This window comes from Myotis nattereri (assembly GCF_964212035.1).
Source record: "Myotis nattereri genome assembly, chromosome: 3".
Classification (NCBI taxonomy): Eukaryota; Metazoa; Chordata; class Mammalia; order Chiroptera; family Vespertilionidae; genus Myotis; species Myotis nattereri.
The window spans coordinates 70,996,344-71,018,524 of NC_138077.1; the positions used below are offsets into that span (position 1 = coordinate 70,996,344).

General features: G+C 42.6%; 1 protein-coding gene across 1 annotated transcript in view; it reads left to right on the forward strand.

Moving 5' to 3' along the window:
- Nucleotides 1-1,099: 1,099 nt before the first annotated feature.
- The window catches only part of IFT57 (intraflagellar transport 57), a 69,178-nt gene continuing 48,096 nt past the window's right edge, over nt 1,100-22,181 (forward strand). Inside the window, exons 1-5 of the mRNA XM_081085226.1 lie at nt 1,100-1,418; nt 4,069-4,231; nt 5,088-5,206; nt 11,891-11,981; nt 20,248-20,316. Coding sequence (XP_080941352.1) covers nt 1,207-1,418; nt 4,069-4,231; nt 5,088-5,206; nt 11,891-11,981; nt 20,248-20,316 — 654 coding nt within the window. The 5' untranslated portion in view covers nt 1,100-1,206. The remainder of the gene's footprint in view (nt 1,419-4,068; nt 4,232-5,087; nt 5,207-11,890; nt 11,982-20,247; nt 20,317-22,181) is intronic.

The window sequence follows — 22,181 nt, forward strand, 5'->3', positions numbered from 1 at the left end:
AGAGATCCTTCAAAAACCACATTATAAACACAAACACATGCTCAACTTCTTGCCGTAAGTTTTCTTCTCTCAGGAAACCTCCAAGCATCTACTACTTACCTCGTTTTTTATGTAGCTGTTGGGAAAACTTCTTGAGACACAGGATTTCTTGGAGAACTGTAAAGGTGTGGTGAGATTTGTTCCCTATCTTGTATTTTCTAGGTCACTAGCTGCCAAGTACAGTAATAATACTGTCTTTAGCCACATTTAGAGCTATAGCGCAGGGAGATACATTCCTTTCAAGATTATCCCCTCTATTTTAACCAGGAACGCCAAAACGTTATACTGCCTTGTAATGGGCTTGAAACCGGTTAGGAGCAGAAGGATGTGAGTTTAGAATTCTTGTTTCTGAGGTAGAACAAATCCTTCCGAATGGCTCCTTTTTTGCTCATCCTGTGCCATTCTTTCCCCCCACCGCCTCCCAACCAACAACCCCTTTCCTAGCCCTGGAGTAATACTAGTCGGGGGGATGGTAATACGTCTCGTCCTGTAATACACTGTGAAACCAAACACAGCATTCCCTAATGAAAGACTAAGCTTAAGGGGAAAAAAGAAAGACCCTCCTTTGGAAAGTTGCTGTGTGGTAAAGGGGAGCATCAGGGTATCGACTATCTTTACAATTGAAAACTTTCAACGTTGAGAAGAAACATAAAAAAGAGAACAGTGGGCTAGCACAGCCTGCAATACTGCTCGTCTTCCTGGTTCTTTAATCTTTTAAGCTGCTACCAGTGGACTCAGCCGCCCGCTCAGCTGCCCTTGGTAACCACCAGGTCCAACCAGCCCCAAGCCGACCGAGGGCCGGCGGGAAAGCCCAGCAGAAACACCAGACGACCCTCCTCCGCTTTCCAGCAGCAGCACGAGGAGGCGAGGCACAACATGGGTCGCTGGACGCCACGCCCCCACGAGGGGCGGGGCTGCCTCCGAGCCACTTCCTCCGCCGAGGCCGGGGAAGGGGCGGGCCTTGCGTGACGTAATCCAGAAAGGACGCTCTGGTTGGAGAACATTTAGAAGCGATCTGGGCGGGAAGGAGGCGGAGTCTACTTTCCCGGGGGACGGGTTGCTTGGCGGTCGCCTAGTAACCGGTCGCGGCAGTCCTGGCGGCGGCGGCGCAGGCCGCGGAAATCTGTGTGCTGGAGCCCACGCTGGGCTCTTTCTGTCTGTGGTGCGATGGCGGCCGCCGCGGCAGTGGTCACGCCGTCGGGTTTAGAGGATGCGGTGTCTCGGTCCCATGGCGAAGGGGCTGGGGAGGCGGTCGTGGAGCGGGGGCCCGGCGCGGCCTACCACATGTTCGTGGTGATGGAAGACCTGGTGGAGAAGCTGAAGTTGCTCCGCTATGAGGAGGAACTCCTCCGGAAGAATAACCTGAAGCCCCCTTCCAGGTGGGTGCCCTCGTCCCTGGCACCTGGGTGCCTCCTGGGAAGGTGCCTCCCTCCTCCGGCCTTTTGGGGAGCGCCTAGCGCGGGTTAGCAAGCACTTGCCTCCATCTTCCTATCCTGGAAGGGGCACTTCACCCCAAACTTGGCGACGCAGGGCCGCCGTGGAACTCACGGAGTTTTGACTTGCTTTTTAGTAGAAAGAATAAAGTTTCGAAACAGGAGAAAGGATTGGGAGACAGCTTGCCTGGTCTTTAAAGCACAAACGCACCTCCACAAAGTAACAAACTTTTTTTTTTTTCTGGTTATAAAAGTAATAAAATGCATTGTAGAGAACTCAGGAAAACACAAGTAAATTTGTAGAAAAATACCAAGATCACCCGTAATCTCATTCCCAAAGATGAAGGCCGTTATCGGCTTAGATCTATCTCTCGTTTTTGTTTTCCTCTGGAAGAACCTGCCCCTGCAGCCGGTAACCATGGGTACCCAGGACCTTGCTGAGCGCTTTATATGCAGTTTAGTGAACTTGTTGACTAGTTGTTGTGGTCGAAAGGACCGCTGCCTTCGCAATAACAGTACTCCCAGAAACTGAGAACTGGAAAGACAAATGAAATGGCAACGGCTGGAATTGTCTCTTTGTCGTAGAACCTAAAGTTCTGTCGTTCTGGTGGGGCAAAGTTCATCAGATGCTGAAGCCAGGGCCCTTGGTTGCTGAGGATAATGGGCAGCTAGCACTTTGTCCTCCCATCGATGTAGCTTAGCGATTGACGGATAAATAAGTTTTATAGCTTTTCCCTCACATTAACACATGCTTACATTTGTTTATTGTATAATAGACAATGTAGGTTAAAAATCTGCAGTACTTTCTCTTAAGGGCCATAGGTAGGGCTCACGGAGTTTTGACTTGCTTTTTAGTAGAAAGAATAAAGTTTCGAAACAGGAGAAAGGATTGGAAGACAGCTTGCCTGGTCTTTAAAGCACAAACGCACCTCCACAAAGTTTTGATCTCATTACCTGCTCTCTTGCAATAACTTGAATGATAAGATGAGCAGGCTTTAGGTCAACTGTCCATATTGCCAAGTCTGTCCATAATAGAAGAACAGTTAGAGGGAGAGGTAGTGTTGTTTGATCCATGGTGGAAATTGTAGAATTGGGAGTTATTACGTAAATGAATTGATCAGGATAATATAAACAATCAACATTTTATGCTAAAAAATGCATATTTTCTCTAGTATATTTTTTAAACTAAAAGAAGATGGCCTTAAGGTTCTTATTGATAAAACCTCTGCTATTTCCTCAGGAGTGCCCTGTGGAACTTTGAATCATGGATTTGCATGGAGATATCTTGGTTTAATGATTCTCAACATGTGGTCTTCAGGGCAGCAGCAGCATCATCTGGGAATTTATTAGAAATGCAATCCCACAGGCCCCTTTTGGGGTCTCCTATATCAAAATTCTGGGGGTGGCACCTACAAGTCTGTGTTTTGACAAGTCTTCCAAGTGATTCTGAGCGTGCTGAAGTTTAAGAACCACTGCCATAGGTCAACAGAATGTGTCAGAATCCATTCCTCTTTTCTGGAATTATCAGGCAATAAGAAAAAGATGAGTTGTTACCAGTAGGTGCTTCAAAAGGATTGTAAACGTATACCTGCCAGGACTTCATGGGGTTACCTGCACAGATTTTATGACCTTTATTTCTTCACGACTTTCTGCTATCTTCGAGAACATTTATACTTATCCTGCAGGAAAAAAATTGGGAAACATGAAGTAGACTTCTGATTCTTATGAAAGATAGCTATAAATACAATTAGAAACATAATAGTAACAGTTGCACATAAAAAAGCAAAATAAGGTCTTTAATTGAACTGAATTGAATATTTTTGCTAGCAAATTTTATTTCTAAGATGTTTAGATATAAATCATATTGATCCTCATAGTACTGTTTTTAGTTGGCTAGATGATGTGGCAAAAGTCAACAAATGTTTCTTAGATTGGGGATGTGATATTCAGTGGTTCTTAATCCTGGCTATATCTAAATCTATCTAAGGTTTTGAAGTATACCAATATTGGGGCTTCACTCCCAGAAGTCCTGATTTAATTCATGAGAAAAGAACTGTTTGGTCAGGTAGCAACAGTTTCAGGAGTTTCTTGGATGACTCAAATATGCAGCCAAGATGAGAACAACTGTTGAATGGAGCTGATAGAGTAGAAACAGTAAGTAAAGTTACCAGTGACATTGTAAAAAATGTAAAAATGCATAGTGAATAATCATTAAGGTCTTGTTTTAAAATTCTGAGATTCTCTTAATTTCAAATTACCATTTTCAGTAAGTACTCTCATTACTTATTCCTGACATAAATTATTTTGGCAAACGTTCCATATGCTATGTTTTATAACATGCCCTGCATTTTCTGGTGTACGGTTTTTGATCCAGTATTTTTTTGGACAGTAGTTATTGTCCTAATCCTGTTGATTAAAAACTTTAATGTGAGTACTGTGGATTCCTAGAAACTTCAGAGTGTCTTTTGATTTTAAAGCCATTTGAAAAAAAAAAAAAAAAGTCTTTTGGCAATTTTGTACTCCACTATTTAGATGTGTGTGTATAGATAGATTTTGCAACATTTCATATTCCACCCTCCCCTCTTGTTTTGAACAGACATTATTTTGCACTGCCTACCAACCCTGGTGAACAGTTCTACATGTTTTGTACTCTTGCTGCTTGGTTGATTAACAAAGCAGGACGCCACTTTGAACAGCCTCAGGAATATGATGACCCTAATGCAACAATATCTAACATATTATCTGAGCTTCGATCATTTGTAAGTGTAAACAACTCTCTTCTTTCTGAATGTTCTCAAGTTATGAATTTTAATATTGATAATTCAACAACATAAATGCTAGCCTTTTAGATGAACTCTCTGTGAAAAACTGTCTGTCTATACACACACATTTATATGCATACATAAATCCATACATATAACATTACATCTGGATTTATTTTCAGGTAAAACCTAAGAATAGTTGATATTATAACAATGCCACTTCTAAAAATGCTTAGCATATACCCTTTATAGCCCAAAGTAATAATATTTTTCTTAATCTTGATATGTCTCAGAGATAAATTTGTGGATACTTAATTCTCCTTAAAAATGATCTTAAAAACCACAACTAGGAAGCTGAAACACTATGTTGAAAGAGAACTTTGATTTAATAGACCATGATATCAGTTGTACTTTCCATTTCTGACTTTTCTTGGGTACTCTTCACTTCTAATTTTTTCTGGGAATAGGCAATAAGAATTTGTGTCAAACATATTATGTGTTTTTTTCAAGTGAATCACTCTGTCCTGCATATGGTTGTTTGATGATATGATACCAAGCTAGTAGTTGTACTGGTTTTCACCCTAACAATATCAATGGTTTGTTTTGCCATGATGAGGTCTTATTGCCTTTTAACTTGATACTTTGACAATAAAAAGTCTTCATTTTTCTTTAGTGTTTTATGCACGAATGGCTATAGAGATGGATTTTTAAGAAACAATGTAATTACAGTTATTTTTAATCATATGTGTAAAATAGAGAAATGATTAATTTATTCAGTAGTACTTTGCTTAAAATATTTTGACATTTGGGATATAAATAACAAGTAATATCCTGTTTATCTTTTGTATTTCAGGGGAGATCTGCAGATTTTCCTCCTTCAAAATTAAAGTCAGGTTATGGAGAGCATGTATGCTATGTTCTTGACTGTTTAGCTGAAGAAGCATTAAAATACATTGGTTTCACCTGGAAAAGGTAAATATTAACCAACCTGGCAATCATAGTTTTATGTGTATAGCTTTTTCCAATAAGGGTACATAGTTATTTAATAGAACAGGTAAGAAGTATTTCCTTTAAACAATTCTAAACTGAAAATGCCACGGGTGATTAGAAAAATCAGTATAGACAAAAATTGGAATATCTGGTGTCTTCAAAGCCAATTCTGATATTATTGCATCCCTCCCCTGTTCAAATATACAGTATAATTATTAAAGGTTTAACTGTTAACTGTTTATCTTTGTCAATTTAGGGTTTTTTTTTAATCCTCACCCAAGGATATGTTTTTTTATTGATTTGAGAGAGAGAGAGAGGGAGGGAGGGAGAGAGAAAAAAACATCCCTGTGAGAGGGAAACATCCCGTACTAGCCCTGACTGGGGATTGAACCCCCAACCTAGGTATGTGCTTTGGCCAGGAATCAACCTGCAACCTTCTGGTGTATGGGATGGCACTCTAACCAGCTGAACCACCCAGCTAGGACAGTTTAGGAAATTTTTTAGAAGTCATTTGCATATATTTATTTCTATAACCAAACATGGTATATGTTTACAGATAACTGATAGCTGCAGATTTAAGAAAAAAAAACGGAAATCAATATAGTACTTTAAATGGGATTTTTTTTACCTTAGCTTAAAGTGACTAGGCAAGAATAATACTAAAGAAGCCAACTGATACTCTTCTTAGACGTTGTTCATTGCTTCTTTTTCTGACCTGAGAGTGTTTTGTTTATATATCTATCATTGTAGTTATCAGATAGTATTCATGTGTACTCTATGGCTGGTAGCATAGTGCTTGGTATATTATAAATGCTCAATAAATGGATGAAAAAATAAAATATTCTGAAACTCAATTTATATGGTTATAACTAGTATATATAAATTTATTCTGATGAAGATTGAGATTATTCATAGGTAGAAATTGTGGAAGGCATTCAGGTAAAACATGAGCAAACAGTGATTTTGATTAGAATTAACTTCTGCAGAAAGGTGTATATTTTGTTTCCTGTTAACAGTTTAATGTGTATTCAATTACATTCTTTCAGGTAGATAATCTATTCTCATTAATAGATACTTTTAAAAACTTACTCGAATTGGTTTATCATCTGGTTGAAGTATATGAAATTACTGATATTCATTTATTTTTTAACTAAAAATGGCTGTTTCAATTCTCAGCCCAAACATTACCACATAGTACAACATAAAGAATGACTACATGATCCACATTACTTTTTTTGTATTCTCACGCAAGGATATGTTTTCATTGATTTTTAGAGAGAGAGGAAGGGAGGGGGAGAGAGAGAGAGAAACATTGATATGAAAGAGAAACGTCAATTGGTTACCTCTCTTATGTGCCCCAATTGGGGATTGGACCTACAACCTAGGTATATGCCCTGACTGGAAATCAAACCTGCAACCTTTTGGTATACAGGATGATGCTCCAACCAACTGAGCACCTAGCCAGGGCACATTACTTCTTTATTAGAATCCAAGAAGTTGTAAGTTGTCTTGCTGCATTTAACATTTAAAAAAATTATTAAATCTATTGCCCAGTGTATTCTAAATTGAACAGAAGCTATTGATTTCTCATCCACAGTTTAATTTTGTACTTCCTTTGCTTTTGGACATATCTTATTCATGGCCATGTATTGTGATTTGGAATATATATATATATATATATATATATTTATCTATATATATATATATATTTATGTATATTTATATATATTTACATATATTTATGTAAATATATATATATAAATATATATATTTATGGAAATATTGAAAATAGGAAGTAGAGAATATATCAGCTATGTAATATGTAAATTATGTAGAAGTTACATATTTACAGATGATTATTTTATGTATCTAAATATACCAGAATAAATCCTACAAGAATATTGCTTATGAGATTTCTATAAAAAAATAGGAAATTAATTGTTTTAGAAGATTGATTTGGTTTTCAGTAGTTTACTTTCTTAATATTAAATGTTGATTTTTATATTTTGTTAACCTGTTCAGATATGAACTTATTTTAAAATAAGTTTCCAGTATTTTTAATATGGGAATACATATTGTTAATCTTGATGGAGAAATAATTGTCCAATACTTAATGTTAGGACTACTGATTTGATTTTGGAAATAAGAATAAAGCTGGAGCCCTAGCTGGTTTGTCTCAGTGGATAGAGTGTTGGTCTACGGACTGAAGTGTCCCAGGTTCAATTCCAGTCAAGGGCACATCCCAGGTTGTGGGCTCACTCCCCAGTTGGGGGTGAGTGGGAAGCAGCCGATCAACGATTCTCCCGCATCATTGATGTGTCTCTCTCTCCCTCTCCCTCTATATTTAAAAAATAAAAGAATACAGGTGGAGCTCTTCTTATTCTACAGAAATAAATTTCAGATCGATCAAAGATGTAAATATGAAAAATGAAACTATAAATGGTACTACTAAAAGACCAAAGGGTTGTGGCATGTGTTGTGTGATTTTAAAGCTAGAATCCATGCACAAAAAGGTTGTAAAGTCAATGTAATAAGAATTGTAACAGTTGTAAATAGCCATGATTATCCTATACTAGAGGCCCAGTGCACAAAATTTGTGCACTAGGGGAATCCCCTCAGCCCAGCCTGCACCCTCTCCAATTTGGGACCCCTTGGGGGATATCCGACTGCCGGTTTAGGGATCGGGCCTAAACCGGCAATCGGACATCCTTCTCACAATCCTGGACCACTGGCTCCTAATTGCTCACCTGCCTGCTGGCCTGGTCGCCCCTAATTGCCCCCCACTGCCAGCCAGGTTGCCCCCAACTGCCCCCCTGCCACCCTAGTCGCCCCTCACTGGCCCCCTGCCAGCCTAAACATCCCCAACTGCCCCTCCTGCCAGCCTGGTCACCCCCAACTGTACCCCCTCCCCTGCAGGCCTGGTCACCCCTAACTGCCCCTCTCACAGGCCTGGTTGCCTCTTACTGCCCCCCTGCTTGCCTGGTTACCCCCACATCCCCCCCTCTGCCAGCTTGGTTGCCCCCAACTGCCCCTTTCCTGCTGACCTGGTCACCCCCAACTGCTCCCCCTGCCAGCCTGGTCGCCACACATAGCCTGCTGTTCAGTTGTTTGGTCGTCCCTCCCTAATACCCCTGCCAGCCTGGTCGCCCCATGCAGCCTGCTGTTCAGTTGTTTGGTCGTCCCTCCCTAACACCCCTGCCAGCCTGGTCGCCACACACAGCCTGCTGTTCAGTTGTTTGGTCGTCCCTCCCTAACACCCCTGCCAGCCTGGTCGCCCCATGCAGCCTGCTTGTTTAGTCCTCTGGTCGTCCCTCCCTAATCCCCCTGCCGGCCTGGTGCTAGGCAGCCATCTTTTGAGGATGTGAGGGTTAATTTGCATATTACCTCTTTATTATACCTACTAGAGGACCGGAGCACAAAAATCTGTGCACTCGGTGGGGAGAGGGGGTCCCTGAGCCCGGCCTGTGCCCTCTCTCAGTCTGGGACCCCTCGGGAGATAACGACCTGCTGGCTTAGGCCTGCTCCCAGGTGGCAGAGGGCAGGCCCAATCCTTAGGTGCAGCCCCTGGTCGGGTTCAGAGCAAGGCCGATTGGGGAGTTGGGGCGCCTTCCCCTGTCATGCACAGAGCAGGACAGATTGGGAGGTGGCGATGCCACCCTCAGTCACGCTCAGGGTAGGGCCGATTGGGGGGTTGGGGCACCGCCCCCTGTCACACTCAAGGCAGGGTCGATGGGGAGGTTGCGACGCCACCCCCTGTCACGCACAGAGCTGGGCCCATCAGGGGGGTTGGGGCTCCGTACCCTGTCACGCACAGAGCAGGGTCAATCAGGGGGTTGGGGAGCTCTCCCCTGTCACTCACAGAGTAGGGCCGATAGGGGAGTTGGGGCACCGCACCCTGTCGCACTCAGGGCAGGGCGGATCAAGGGGTTGGGGCGCTGCCCTCTATCACCCACAGAGCAGAGCTGATCAGGTGGTTGGGGCACCACCACTCACACTCAGGGCAGGGCTGATGGGGAGGTTATGGCTCTACCCCGTCACACACAGAGCAGGGCCTGTAAGGGGGGGGGGAGGGCGCCGCACCCTGTCACACACAGAGCAGAGCCGATCAGGGGTTTGAGGCGCCGCACCCTGTCACACACAGAGCCGCAGGGCGATCAGGGGGCTGGGGAGCTCCCCTCTATCAGGCACAGAGCAGGGCTGATCAGGGGGTTGGGGCGCCTTCCCCTGTCACGAACTGAGCAGGGTAGATAGGGAGGTTGTGGCCCCGCCCCCTGTCACACACAGAGCCGCAGGGCAATTAGGGGGTTTGGGCGCCTTCCCCTGTCACGAACAGAGCAGGGTGGATAGGGAGGTTGTGGTCCCGCCTCCTGTCACACACAGAGCCACAGGGCGATCAGGGGGTTTGGGCGCTGCTCCCTGTCACGCTGATCCCGGTGCTGGGAGGCATATTACCCTTTTACTATATAGGATAGAGGCCTGGTGCATGGGTGGAGCCGGCTGGTTTGCCCTGAAGGGTGCCCTGGATCAGGGTGGGGGTCCCCACTGGGGTGCCTGGCCAGCCTGGGTGAGGGGATGATGGCTGTTTGCAGCTGGTCACACACCCTTCAGGGTGGGGGTCCCCACTGGGGTGCCTGGCCAGTCTGGGTGAGGGGCTGAGGGCTGTTTTCAGGCCGACTAAAGCTCCCACCTGCTCCTTTTTTTCTTTTTCTTTTTTATTGTGGGCCAGCTTTAGCTCTGGCTCCAGCTCTGAGGCCTGTGCTGCTGAAAGAAGGTATCTAGTTTGTTTGGGTTCTATAATCGAAACAATGTATAACTCCCTCTCTGAGATCCCGGCTCGCTGAAAGCAGGTTTCTAGGGTTTTGTTTAGCTTCTATATTTGTTACAATGTTTCTTAAACTGCAGGCTCAGAGGCTGGCAAGGCAGGCGGGGAACCTTGGAGTCCTCTGTCACTGAAGCAAGAAAGCCTCATGTTAGTTTCAAGCTGCCTGGCTGCCGGCTACCATCTTGGCTGGCAGTTAATTTGCATATTGCCCTGATTAGCCAATGGGAAGGGTAGCGGTCGTACGCTAATTACCATGTTTCTCTTTTATTAGATAGGATACTAATAAAAGGGTAATATGCTAATTAGACCAAAATTCTTCTAGATGTCCTTCCGGACAAAGCCACAATGGCAGGGGCCAAGGCAGAGGCAGTTAGGGGCAATTAGGCAGACAAGCAAGTGGTTAGGAGCCAGCGGCCAGCGGATTTCAAGAGAAATGTCCCAGATTGGAGAGGGTGCAGACCAGGCTGAGGCATCCCCCCCACTTTCTACCTCCCCCCTGTCCCACACGAATTTCATGCACTGGGCCTCTAGTAGGATAATAAAAGGGTAATATGCAAATTGACCCTAACGGAGGAACAAGTGGAAATGGCCAGTCCTTGTGATGTACACTGACCACCAGGGGGCAGATGCTCAACACAGGAGCTGCCACTTAGTGGTAAATGGCTCCCAAAGGGGGAGCTCTGCTCAGCCACAAGCTGGGCTGATGGCTGCGAGCTCAGTGGCGGTGGTAGGAGCCTCGCCCACCTCGTCCACAGTGCTAAGGATGTCTGTGGCTTAGGCCCGCTCCTCTCAGGTCTAAGCTGCAGTTGGATATCCCCTGAGGGCTCCCAAGCTGCCAGAGGGATGTCTGACTGTCAGCTTAGGCTCGATCCCCCAGGGAGTGGGCCTAAGCAGGAAGGTGGACAACCCCCCAAGGGGTCCCGGCCTGCTAGAGGGCGCAGGCTGGGCTGAGGGACTCCTTCCCACCCCGCCCCCCCTCCGAGTGCACGAGTTTTTGTGAACAGGGCCTCTAGTATATAATAAACTAGGAAAATATTTTTAATACAGTTTAGGCTATGCATTAATTTTCTTCATATATAAAAGGTCAAAGGACATAAATAGGCCTTTCCCTGAAAAAGAAAAACAGATAATCAATTAAAACATTAAAAGGTATTCAACCACTTCAATGTAAAAAAATACAATTCAAATAAGAATGAGATATTTTCACTTAAATGATTGGCAGATATTAAAGTTTGTTTACCACATTGGTGAACATATGGAAATGGAGTCACTGTTGTTGGAAATGCAATATTATAGCAATAGATTTTGGCAATATTTATCAAAACAATAAAATGTACAAAGTTGTTGATCCAGCCATTCTACGTGTACAATTTATTCTAATGATGTAGACAATGAAGAATATACAATGATGACCTTAGTAATATTGTCTAGTTAGAAAACTGGAAACAACCCTAATGTTCAGCCATAGGTTGTTAGTTAAGTTAATATTATGGTACTGCTGTTAAGTGGAATACATGCAGATAATAGAGATAGGGGGAGATGTATGTATAGGTACTTAAATGTGGTATATTAGTAAATGAAGAAAGTACATTGGGTAACAATATGCATGGTATTAGCCTATTTGTGTAACTTTATTCTTTAAATTTGGAGATAAGTATTTTGCATCTTTGCATAGAAAGTTTCAGGAAGAATACATGAATCATTTAACAGTGATTTTGTAAGTGGGTGGAAATGGACAAAATCTGTTGTAGAGGAGATCCTTAATATTCACATTGTATATACCTTTTTGTCCTGCTAGAATGTTTGTTTTCAATTCTCAACTCATATTAGCTTTATTATTTTAGACCAACATATCCAGTGGAAGAATTAGAAGAAGAAACTGTTCCAGAAGATGATGCAGAATTAACATTAAATAAAATGGATGAAGAATTTGTGGTATGAGTGTTACTGAACTTATTGTTCATTTTCACCTTTGAATTCTTTTTTCTTCTTTTAATTCTCCCAGGCTTCCATTTTCTGACTTATATTTTATTTCATTTTTCGAGAGACAAGAAGCTTATACAGTACCATGTTCAGTTGTCTAGACCTTTGGTTAAATTAATGCTCATGTTCTCTACTGACTGAGATCTGGATTTTAACAGATTAAATTATAGACAGGAAATAAATAGTAGACCCCTAGTAAACACAAGTATTCATGATCTTAAATAGGTCATAAATTATAAACAATTTAAAACAGAACAATAGAATTTAAGATTAATACATTCTTCATAAGAACACCATTCATTTCTCAGAACCTTCATTATGCTTCTAAAATAAGGATAAATACTAATATTAGAACTTTAAAATTTTAAATGCAGGAAATTTAAAAAATACTCATAAATACCAACATTATTTAAATTGTTGGCAGCATGTGGGCTTTTTCCCAGTCAATATTCTATCCATAGTGTGAAACTAAATGATCAAGTCTTTACAACAGACTAGACTAATAAAATGATAGAAGCAAAGGGCTCTTAAAATCAGAGTTGGATTAACCCTGGTTTTTAGGAAGTATAGATAAGATAAAAAATTAAAATGCCAGTGTATTTTATTCTCATAAACCAGTTGAATTTTCCAGGTGATTGTACAAATCTATATATATGTAAAAGCCTACGTGACTGAACGACTGATCGACTGGTCGCTATGAAGCGCACTGAACACCAGGGGTCAGATGCTCAACACAGGAGCTGCTCCCTGGTGGTCGGTGCACTCCTACAGCCAACCTCCTGTGGCTGGCCAACCTCCCGTGGTCCCCCTCCCCCTGCTAGCCAGCGTGATGACCCCGATGGGGGCCACTGGCCAACCTACTGCAGCCCCTCCTCCTGGCCAGCCTCCTGTGACCCCAATCAGCCCCAATCGCCGGCAAGGCCGAGGGACCCCACCTGTGCACATATTCATGCACCAGACCTCTAGTTAATATATAAGAAGTATATTTTATATTTAAAGTTAAAGTAATTTATTTAACTAGTTTATGATACAAAGATATTAGTCACTGCATTGTTTTATCAAGTGCCAGAAATAAATATTAAAGATGTTAGGTTATATCTAAATAGTAGAATATAATGTCTCCATGAAAAAATTTTTAAATATATATTTTTATGGATTTCAGAGAGGAAGGGAGAGGGAGAGAGAGAAAAAAATGTCAATAATGAGAGAGAATCATTGGTCAGCTGCCTCCTGCATGCCCCACTGGAAATCAAACAATGACCTCCTAGTTCATAGGTTGAAGCTCAACCACTGAGCACACTGGTCAGGCTAAAATTTTAACACTTATGAAGAAGTGTAACTTCCAGTTATAAAATAAGTTATAAGGATGTATTATACAGCATAGGGCAGTGATGGCGCACCTATGACACGCGTCAGAGATGACACGCAAACTCATTTTTTTTGGTTGATTTTTCTTTGTTAAATGGCATTTAAATATCTAAAATAAATATCAAAAATATAAGTCTTTGTTTTATTATGGTTGCAAGTATCAAAAAATGTCTATATGTGACACAGCACCAGAGTTAAGTTAGGGATTTTCAAAATGCTGACACGCCGAGCTCAAAAGGTTTGCCGTCACTGGCATAGGGAATCCTATATAATGAAAGGGTAATATGCAAATTGACCCTAACAGCGGAACGACTGGGAACGACTAGTCTCTATGATGCGCACTGACCACCAGGGGGCAGATACTCAATGCAGGAGCTGTCCCCTGGTGGTCAGTGTGATTCCACAGGGGTAGCACCGAAGCTGGCTCATTCCTGGCCAGAGCAGCAGCGGTGGTGGGATTGTCTTCAGCCTCCATGGCAGTGCTAAGGATGTCTGACTAATGGCTAAAATTTTAGCCATTGGACATCCCCTGAGGGCTCCTGGGCTGCCAGAGGGATGTCTGACTGCCGGCTTAGGCATCCCCCGGGGAGTGGGCCTAAGCTGGTAGGTCACATCTCCCAAGGGTCCCCGGACTGAGACTGAGTGCAGGCTGGGCTGAGAGACCCCTCCCCCGCTGAGTGCATGAATTTTTGTGCACCAGTCTCTAGTATAGTTAATAATATCATAACTATGTATAGTGACAGATGATTCCTAGACTTACTATGGTGATCGCTTCCTAAGGTATATAAATGTTGAATCACTATGTTGTATACCTAAAACTAGTATACAGAGTCCTCAGGTTACATTGGACTTGATGTACATAGTTTCGTGGTTACATCACCATCTCCCATTTATTTATTTATTTACCACAAGTAAAAGTGAGGAATTGTTATCTTTCCTTTAAAATTTTTTTTACTGTTTCACTTCATTACTGCTGTGTATGTGCTCCATGTGAGTGATGTAGGTGCTTATGTAGGTGGGTTCCGACTTATGGTGAAAATCACGTTACGGTAGGAATAGATGTCTGCGGTAACCCGAGGGCCTACTGTATTATTGTATCTATCCTATCTAATAAAAGAGAAACATAGTAATTAGCGTACGACTGCTACCCTTCCCATTGGCTAATCAGGGCAATATGCAAATTAACTGCCAGCCAAGATGGTGGCCGGCAGCCAGGCAGCTTGAAACTAACTTGAGGCTTGCTTGCTTCAGTGTCGAGGACTCCAATGTTCCCCGCCTGCCGTTGCAGGCCTCTGAGCTGCAACTCTAAGCAACTATGTAACAAATATAGAAGCTAAACAAAACCCCAGAAACCTGCTTTAGTCCACCGGGCTTCAGCCAGCCGGATCGCAACATTGTAAGCAAAGGCCAGAAACCTACTTTCAGCAGTGGAGGCCTAAGAGCTGGAGCCAAGCCTCAAAGCTAAAGCTGGCCCAGAATAAAAAAGAAAAAAAGGAGCGGTTGGGAGCTTCAGTCACCCCCAGCCTGAAAACAGCCCTCAGCCCCTCACCCAGACTGGCCAGGCACCCCAGTGGGGACCCCCACCCTGATCCAGGACACCCTTCAGGGCAAACCAGCCGGCCCCCACCCGTGCACCAGGCCTCTATGCTATATAGTAAAAGGGTAATATGCCTCCCAGCACTGGGATCAGCGGAGCCGCGAGGCCTCCCGGCACCCAGATCAGTGTGACGGGGGCAGCGCCCAAACTCCCTGATCACCCTGCGGCTCTGTGTGTGACAGGGGACGGGGCCACAACCTCCCTATCCACCCTGCTCTGTTCGTGACAGGGGAAGGCGCCCCAACCCCCTGATCAGCCCTGCTCTGATAGGGGGGAGCTTCCCAACCCCCTGATCGCCCTGCGGCTCTGTGTGTGACAGGGTGCGGTGCCCCAACCTCCTGATCGGCCCTGCTCTGTATGTGACAGGGTACAGAGCCCCAATCCCCCTGATTGGCCCTGCTCTGTGCATGACAGGGGGTGGCGTCGCAACCTCCCCATCGACCCTGCCTTGAGTGTGACAGGGGGCGGTGCCCCAACCCCCCAATCGGCCCTACCCTGAGCGTGACTAAGGGTGGCATCGCAACCTCCCGATCGCTCTGCTCTGTGCATGACAGGGGGCGGCACCCCAACTCCCCAATCGGCCTTGCTCTGAGCCTGACCAGGGGCTGCACCTAGGGATTGGGCCTGCCCTCTGCCACCTGGGAGCAGACCTAAGCCAGCAGGTCGTTATCTCCCGAGGGGTCCCAGACTGCGAGAGGGCACTGGCCGGGCTGAGGGACCCCCCTCCCCCATGAGTGCACAAATTTTTGTGCACTGGGCCTCTAGTATATATATAAAAGCCCAGCGACAGGCACGGTGGAATGACCAGAATGGCCCTTGGCTATGAAGTGTACTGTGGCAGCCAACCAGCCTGATCCAGGCCCAATCAGCCCTACCCGTGGCTGGCCATGCCCCTTATCAGCCCCCAACACCAACCGCCTGAGGCCCCTCCCCCCGGCCAGCCCTGCCCCTGATCGGCCCTCAACACCTCGATCGGGGGCGGGGCTGGCTGGCCAACCACCAGCCGCCCCTTCCCCCCGCCAGCCTGGCCTGATGGGCCCCCATTGGGGTGGGCCAGCTGGATTTCACCCGTGCATGAATTCATGCACTGGGCCTCTAGTGTCAACTAAAAAACCACTAGGTACATATTGTCAAATTGCTGGGTTTATAAGTCCTGTGAAATTAAATATTTCTTCACTGTGTGGCTATTTCACAAGCTGAATATACATTTTTTAAATAAATAAACACTATTGAGTTGAAAAAAATTGTTTACAAAGAAATGTTACTTATATGGGGATGATATTATAATATATATAAACTCAGCTATGAAAAATGTGCAAATAAAGACAAATAATATCAATATGTTAACATTACTTATTTATGAGTAGCAGGATTATGAGTAATAATTTTATTTTCTCTGTTTTGTATTTTCAGAATATTTAACATGTTTTATAGAAGGAAAAAGACCATTGTAAAACTAACCAATTTAAAATATTATTTTTTCACAAGAATTCTTATATTTTAAAAGTTAAGGTAAAAATGTATTCATTCCTTCTACATGTATTTATTGAGCATCTTTTATGGGCGGGCACTGGGCAAGACTCTAGTGGTACTGCATGTAGAAAAGCTCTGAGGCAGGAAGGAATTTATCCTGATCAAGGAACTAAGAGAAAACTTGTGGCTAGATCTCCTGAATGAGGGGTGGGGGAAGGGTGGCTTAAGATGAACTGGGGAGCTAGGCCAAGTCCTTATCATCTGAGGCATTTTTATGAGTTTAGACTTTATTCTTTCTGTAATAGATCTTTTCATTCAGATTTAGAAAAATTTAAGACTTCACATAGTCCCAGTTGTTCACTTCATTTATTTTACTCATTATATTTCTCATCTTGTTTTCTTTTCTTTTAAATCTTTATTGTTGAAAGTATTACATATGTCCTCCTTTTTCCCCATTGAGCTCTTCTAGCTTATCCTGACCCCCCATCATCTTGTCTTCTTAATAACTCTTTATTAGTTATTAGCTTATTGACAGATACCTGGTCCTAGTGCATCAACATTTAGCTTTAAAGATGTATAACTTGAAACTGCTATAAATGTTCAGAAAAAGTATAAAAACATACTCATCAGCCCTGGCCAGGTGGCTTAGTTGGTTGGACCATCATCCATATACCAAGAGGTCGCAGGTTTGATTCCCGGTCAAGGCACATATTTTGGTTTCTGTTTGATCCCTGGTTGGGATGCATGTAGGAGGAAACTGATCAATGTTGATGTTTCTCTCTCACATTGGTGTTTCTCTCTTTCGCTCTCCCCCTTCCTCTCTCAAAAATCAATAATAATGATAAAAATATATCCTCGAGGGAGGGTTAAAACAAACTAACAAAATGTACTCATCTGAAAAATAACCCCATGAGGGCAGAAATAATTTTGTGCTTTTTTTCTTTTCTTTTTCATTTTTGCATCTCTAATTTATTGTGCAGTACCTGGTGCATGGTAGGTGTTCGTTAAATATTGGACCACAAAATCATCTGTCAACACATTGCTGTGTAACTTTCAAAAATGATAGGTTTTTTCTGAGAACCTGTCAAAGTTCAAAGCAGCATTATTAGGCCTGTAAATTAGAGAAGCAAACTAGAAAGCAGCCCAGCTGTGAGGTAAAGACCTTCTACAGTCATCAGACCATACTCAAGGCTTTCCTCAAAGGGTTGCCTCTGAAGCTATTAGTTCTCTTAGTCATATCTCTTGAAGTTATTTTTCTTTCCTTCCTTACTGTCATATTATTTTAAGGGGTCGTCTTACCTCTCCCAATCCTCTGGCTAGCAGGGGTGGGCAAACTTTTTGACTTGAGGGCCACAATGGGTTCTCAAACTGGACCGGAGGGCCGGAACAAAAGCATGGATGGAGTGTTTGTGTGAACTAATATAAATTCAAAGTAAACATCATTACATAAAAGGGTACGGTCTTTTTTTTTTATTTTAGTTTTATTCATTTCAAATGGGCCGGATCCGGCCTGTGGGCCGTAGTTTGCCCACGGCTGGTAAGGAGAACTGCATCATCACTAAAAAGCCTGTGGGCCCTGGCTGATGTGGTTCATTTGTCCCGTGCACCCAAGGGTCTCGGGTTTGATTCCCGGACAGGACAGGGCACATACCCAGGATGTGGATTCAATCCCAGGTCGGGGTGTGTATGGGAGGCAACCAATCAATGTTTCTCTTTCTCCCTTCCTCTCTCTCTACAATTAATGAAAAATATATTCTCAGGTGAGAATTTAAAAAAAAAAAAAAAGGCCTTTGGGTGGTTAGATATTACTTCATTTTGCCTCCAGAGTTCTTGGGGTGGCTCAAGGATAGATGGTAAAGATCATTTCTGACAAGAATAAAGTTCTGCTATAATCATCTAGAAACTAGAAACCTTTAGTTCTAGCTTTCCAAATCATGATAGGGCACATTGATAACTGTTAAAAAGTAAAGTAAGTATTGGTCACAGTAGAATATTCTTACCTGCTATGTATAATCATATCCTTAGTAACTGGCAGTAAGAGAATTAAGAGGGTTCATATTGGTCAAAGAAATGATAGGAAATGGTGAGTGCCTTCTAAATTACTGAGATTAGAATCCTCATTTTATTTTAAAGCTATGTTTTCTGTTTATATTCGAATTCCTTTTGAATGCTCCCTTAATAATGTTTAGTAATGTGAGTCTTTCCCTAGTACCTACTATTAAAGCTTTTTACCTATTAGTGCTCAATCCGGTAAAATTCAACAAGTATTTATTGATTGCCTATGTAAACTGTACTGATTAGGTTAATGCAAAAACATAAACTTGGTCTCTTCTTCCATGGGCGCTGAGTCATTGGCATTTCAATCATTTACTCTCCTTGTTAAAAAGACCATCAGTGCAAACACAGAATAGACTGAGCTACTTTTCAAAAGTGTGCATCTGCATATATGCTTAGGATTTAAGATGTAAACAGATCAGTTTTATCTACACCTCCATGCCCCACTACCCCCCTCCCTAAAAAAGTAAATGTCACTTGAGTGTATGGAAACTTTATATTGTTTTATATTTTACTAAAAGCTTTCCAGTTCCCCAAAGATTAGCATAGTTCTCACATCTAACTTTAGTGGCCCTGCCCCCAGAGATTCTGAGCAGATCAAGGATGGAGCCTTAGAATTTGCATTCGTACAAGCTCCCATGTCATGCTGACGCTGCTGGTCTCAGAACTACCTTTAGAGAACAACTGTCTTACGTACTTTTCAATTCTTGCAGATAAGGATTATCTTTGAAATCTTCCATGCTGCTTTTGTATAGCTGCATGTGAAAGTGCCCACTGAACAACACCTTTTTTTTTTTTTTTTTTCTTTATAAGACTTGAGGACCAAGCTTCATTGGCTTTATTACCATATCCTTAAGCTTGGATATTCTTGTTAAATTTGTTTCACCTAGTATGTCACTTGTCACTACAAAGACATTTGAAGAGAAAAGGGAGTTAATGTTTTGTCCTTATACATGTTTATAGAACCTGCTCAGATTCTGTATTTACTTTATATTTGGGAAAGGATTACCTCTCAAATGGCCACTTCTGACCTCACCTTTCATAGCAATTGGCCCAGGGATCAGGACCAGCTTGGAATCTACCTGAACTATCCTTTTAGGTCAGAGTGGAGAACCTTTTTTCTACCAAGGGCCATTTGGATATTTATAGCATTCAAGGGCCATACAAAATTATCAACTTAAAAATTAGCCTGCTGCCCTGACCGGTTTGGCTCAGTGGATAGAGCGTCGGCCTGCGGACTGAAGGGTCCCAGGTTCGATTCCAGTCAAGGGCATGGACCTTGGTTGTGGGCACGTCCCCAGTAGGGAGTGTGCAGGAGGCAGCTGGTCGATGTTTCTCCCTAATCGATGTTTCTAACTCTCTATCCCTCTCCCTTCCTCTCTGTAAGAAATCAATAAAATATATTTAAAAAGAAATTTATCTTTATTGTTGAAATTATTACAAATGTTTCCCTCCCTCCCCCCTCCCTCCATTAACCCCTCTCTTCCACACTGCAATCCCTCCCCAGGCCTTTACTACACTATTTTCTGCCCATTTTAAATGGCTCCATCAAAACCTCAAAAAACAGATGAGCTGATAATAACTTTACACACATTACTAGGCTTTTAAATACCTTTTCCTGCATTAGTCTATATATAGGGTTTAATATGTATGTGGAAGTTGGAAATATATTTTTAAATTGTAACTTTATAATTATTAACTTTTAAAACTCTTTGTTTTCCTAAGGAAGAAGAGACAGATAATGAAGAAAACTTTATTGACCTCAATGTTTTAAAAGCTCAGACCTATCGCTTGGTAAGTTGCATGGTCTATACACAGGACGAACAAGCAATATGTACACTTTTTCTGCTGGGAATTGAAACAAGTAGAAACCATTGTTGGCCATTGTTTAATGCAGGAGTCTGAAACCTTTTTTCTGCTAAGGGCCATTTGGATATTTATAACATCATTTGAGGGCCACATAAAATTATCAACTTAAAAATTAGCCTGCTATATTTGAGCAAACATTTAATTAGCTCACCATTCATGACTTGGCAGGGCCAGACCAAATGATTTCTCAGGCCTTATATAACCCTCGAGCCGGCCTTCCTCACCCCTTCCTTAGTGTGTCATTTGAAAAGTAGATCTGAAAATTGTTATTCTCTATATAAGATGCAATAGCAAATACAGTGGGGCCTTGACTTACGAGTGTCCCGACTAATGAGTTTTTTGAGATACCAGCTGTCTTTCCGCCGATTTTTTGCATTGAGTTGACAGAGTAATTTGAGTTAACGAGCTCCTTAATGAGCTCCTTAACGAGCTCGGTCTCAGAACGAATTAAACTCGTAAGTCAAGGCCCCACTGTATAAAAATCCAGTGGTGCAAGTAGGGCCAGAAGCCTGCTGTCTATACTATGGAAAAGCAACACAGCGCTTCTCTGTACACTGAAAATAATTTATTTGCCTTCTGTCATTTTTTTATTATGGAAACATATATTATTTGATTTCAAGTTATTTTTCTTAATAATGGACCAGTGTTGAAGTGTTGAGTGGGCTTGATAATAGGAAAATGACAATTAAATGGTAATTCTTTAAAATGAAATGAATTATATTAAGATTGGTATATAGATACATAGACATTGCTATAAGTCAGTTTTTGCTCTATTTCAATTAGGAAGTAAATCCAATCTATAAAAGAGAACCTATGAATGAGATATTTCACAAGTTAATATGGGATTTTTGTATTTTCCTATATGTATATTATATTTAAACTAGTGCCCCGGTGCATGGATTTGTGCACATTGAAAGGATATTACTAGTAATTAGAAGGTGGCTGGCGGGGCAGGACTGGGTGAGACAGGCCAGACACGCCCTGGAGCCAACCTCCTGCCGTTCTTCCCAGGCCAGCTGCACCTGGCTACACCTGGGGCAGCACCATGGCTGGAATGGCGTCTGTGGAGTGAGCGGGGTTCTTTAGCCTGGCCTGTGGGGATTGGGCCTAAACCAGCTCTCTGACCTCCCCCAAGGGGTCCCAGATTGTGAGAGGGTGGTTGTCGGGTGATGCACCTCCCGGAATCGAGCTCCCTCCTCTCTGGTTCCAGGGTGCATCACCCAAGAACTACAGCTGCCACGTCACGGCAGCTCAGCAGCTCCTGCATTGAGCGTCTGCCCCCTGGTGGTCATTGTGTGTCATAGCTACTGGCCGGACAGTCGCATAGCCATATATATATATATATATATATATATATATATATATATATATATGGTGAAACCTATTGCATGTTCAAAAAATACATACAAAAAATAATATTCTTGTTTGTCCTTTATGTAATTTTAAATCTGAACTTTACAAACAAGGTTAGATCTAGTTTGGAGTTCTCATTGTGATGACTTCCTTGGCCACCTCACCCCAGGATGATGGCTTCCATTTATCATTTACTGCCTTAGTATTGTTAGTCAGCATCAATTATGATTAATGATGTGTGTGTGTGTTCTGCCAACTTGAGATGTAACACAGCATAAGAATATAACTAACTTGCCTGAGCCGGTGAGTTGACTCTAATATTTTTAATACTTACTAGGTGTCTGACCTTGCGCAGGTTTCCAAACTGCCTGTGCCTGTCTTTCTCATCTATAAAGTGAGGACTGAAATATTACCTTTTTTATAGGGGTTTTAAAGAT